The sequence below is a fragment of the Hyperolius riggenbachi genome, chromosome 5 (genome assembly GCF_040937935.1).
Source record: "Hyperolius riggenbachi isolate aHypRig1 chromosome 5, aHypRig1.pri, whole genome shotgun sequence".
Lineage (NCBI taxonomy): Eukaryota > Metazoa > Chordata > Amphibia > Anura > Hyperoliidae > Hyperolius > Hyperolius riggenbachi.
Genome location: NC_090650.1, coordinates 74373442 through 74375780, shown reverse-complemented (window position 1 = coordinate 74375780; position 2339 = coordinate 74373442). Strand labels below are relative to the sequence as shown.

Genomic DNA, 2339 nt, shown 5'->3' with positions numbered 1-2339 from the left:
CCTTTTTTAGCACAGCAGACCACACACCTTTTTGTAGGTTGATTCTTTTGTGCGGTCGGGGGCAAGAACTCTGGAAAGTGGCGTCCAGTCAGTCTCTCCAGGTTTACCACGTATAGGGCTCTGCGCCCCACTCTACTGGACTCCGGTGGGGGGTGTTTTAGGTAAATTTTTTCGCACAATTGCCAAATAAAGTCGTGGTGCGTAATGGCCCTTTCACTGTTCAGTTTGAACAGCACATAGGCATTCTACATGCACTGTTCCAGGAGGTGCCTGAAAATTTTTTTGTAGTATTTTTTTTTGCTGCTTGCGGACAGCTGAGTAGAAGGTCATGGCAGCATCAGCCCTGTCCACACCCCCCATTGTGTGGTTGTTGTAGTCCACTATAGCCTGAGGCTTGTCCACCTCCTTGTTACCTCTGGTGGTGGTGTGCACGGTAGCAGCATTGTGCACGGTGCTGAGGATGCACACGTCCCGCTTGTCCTTCCACCACAGGGCCATCATTTTCCCCTTCTGCCAGGCAATGATTTCTCCCTTTTTCAAACGCCTGGCAGAAAAGGCCGGTGGAAGTTGGCGCCAGTTGGGTCTAATCGTGCCGTAGCAATCCGTCTTGTGCTGGATCAGGTAGTCACAAAGTTCAGGGGAGGTATAAAAGTTGTCCGTCGTAAGACAGTACCCCTGATCCAGCAACGGCTCAATGAGAGTGAGCACGGATGAGGTAGCCAACCCATACTCACTGAACTGGGGACCAAACGTCGTGCCTTTGCCCGTGTACACGATAGAGTTCCAGATGTACCCGGACTTGGCCTCACAAAGCATTAAGGATTTGATCCCAAAGCGGGCCCTTTTAGATGCGATGAAATGCACCCAGCTGAGTCTCCCCTTGTAGGCCATGAGACTTTCATCGACGGTGACGTCTCGATCTGGTGTGTAGGCATCCCGGAAATTGCCTACCATCATCTGGTAGATGTCCCAGATCTTCTTCAGCTTGGGTGCAGGATGGGTGGCCTCATCGAAGTCCTGGTTGTTGGCGAAGTGCAAGAACTTCATGATGAGGCTGAATCGGTACTCCGGCATCACACAACTGAAGAACGGAGTGGCAATCATCCGGTTGGTGGACCAGTACCACTTCTGCAGCGGCTTACCGACCAGTCCCTGGAGGAAGATGAGGCCCAGGAACAACCAGATGTCATCCCTGGTGACAGGTTCCCACCTCCTGGTCCTGGACAACCTGCTGAGAGGAGCACCCTGCTGCTGCGCTGCGTAGCAGTTGGTCTCCTCTACAATCCTCTGGATGATATCCTCGGTCAGGAAGAGCTCCAGGTAGGCCAGCGGGTTGTGGTCGCAGTTGCGCTTCTGCCCAGGTACCCCAGTGAAAGGGAACCTGGGCGGCGGAGCTTGGTCCAGGCTCTCCAGCTCACACCATGTGCGCACAACGACTGGCTCCTCGATGTCGGTGTAACTTGTGGCGTCGGTCTCTGATGACAGGTCCCCAGGAACGTCACTGTCGGTAGATTCCTCCGCCACCGACTCGACATCACTGCCGCTATCCTCAAAGACGTCCATCAGCTCCTGGTCACATAGACGCCTCCGGGAAGACAAAGCCATGACTCCAAAAAAAAGATACGGGTTCAACGGCAAAAAAATAAAAAATAAAAACTCCAGCAAAAGCAATCACACAGAAATCACAGCGTCTTTAGAAAGACTAGCAAAACTGCAACACTGTATGATTCAAAGGCAGGAAAATCACTCAAAGCACAGCAATCACCAAAAGTAGCTGACAAGCAGACTAGCAATGGGACACCAGTGACTCTGAAAGAGGAAGAATCAGTAACAGCTCACCCTTTTTATACTGTGATCAGGTGTATTTACTAACAATTTTGAAATAGTGTATAATGATTGGGTTACATTGTATTGTGTGTAATGAGTCACAAATTGATGTCATTCATGCGCAGCAGGGGGCGCATGATCCGCATCACAGGGAGGAGGGAGGAAAGAGCTCTGGGGATCGCCATCTTACCCCATGCGGCGATCAGGACGCATAGAGCCCAGGAGGGAGAAGGAGAAAGCCGGGGAGAGCCGACAGATGCAGCGGGAGTAGCAGACGAGCCGCCGATCGTGCTGGTGAGTCCCTGCTATTACATGATGACGAGCTCAGCTCGTCATTACCGCTCACTGCATCCGGGCTGGTTAAACCCCTACCCTCATGGGTGTTGGGCACAGAGCTGCTTCAAAGCTCCCTTCCGCAACTGTGAGTGCTGAGATGCCAGCCTTCCGATCCTCCCCTCACACATGCACACACATAGAGGCACTTTCAAACACTTTAAACCCCCCACATAAAA

The 2339-nt window shown here is 52.0% G+C and overlaps 1 protein-coding gene across 1 annotated transcript; it reads right to left on the bottom strand.

Moving 5' to 3' along the window:
- Nucleotides 1–213: 213 nt before the first annotated feature.
- Nucleotides 214–1605, bottom strand: LOC137519317 (piggyBac transposable element-derived protein 4-like). The gene has a single exon (XM_068238264.1). The coding sequence runs from the start codon at nucleotides 1603–1605 to the stop codon at nucleotides 214–216; it is 1392 nt and encodes a 463-aa protein (XP_068094365.1).
- Nucleotides 1606–2339: the final 734 nt, after the last annotated feature.

Coding starts and splice junctions, on each gene's coding strand:
- LOC137519317 (XM_068238264.1), bottom strand. CDS start 1,605: ATGGCTTTGTCTTCCCGGAGGCGTCTATGTGACCAGGAGCTGATGGAC.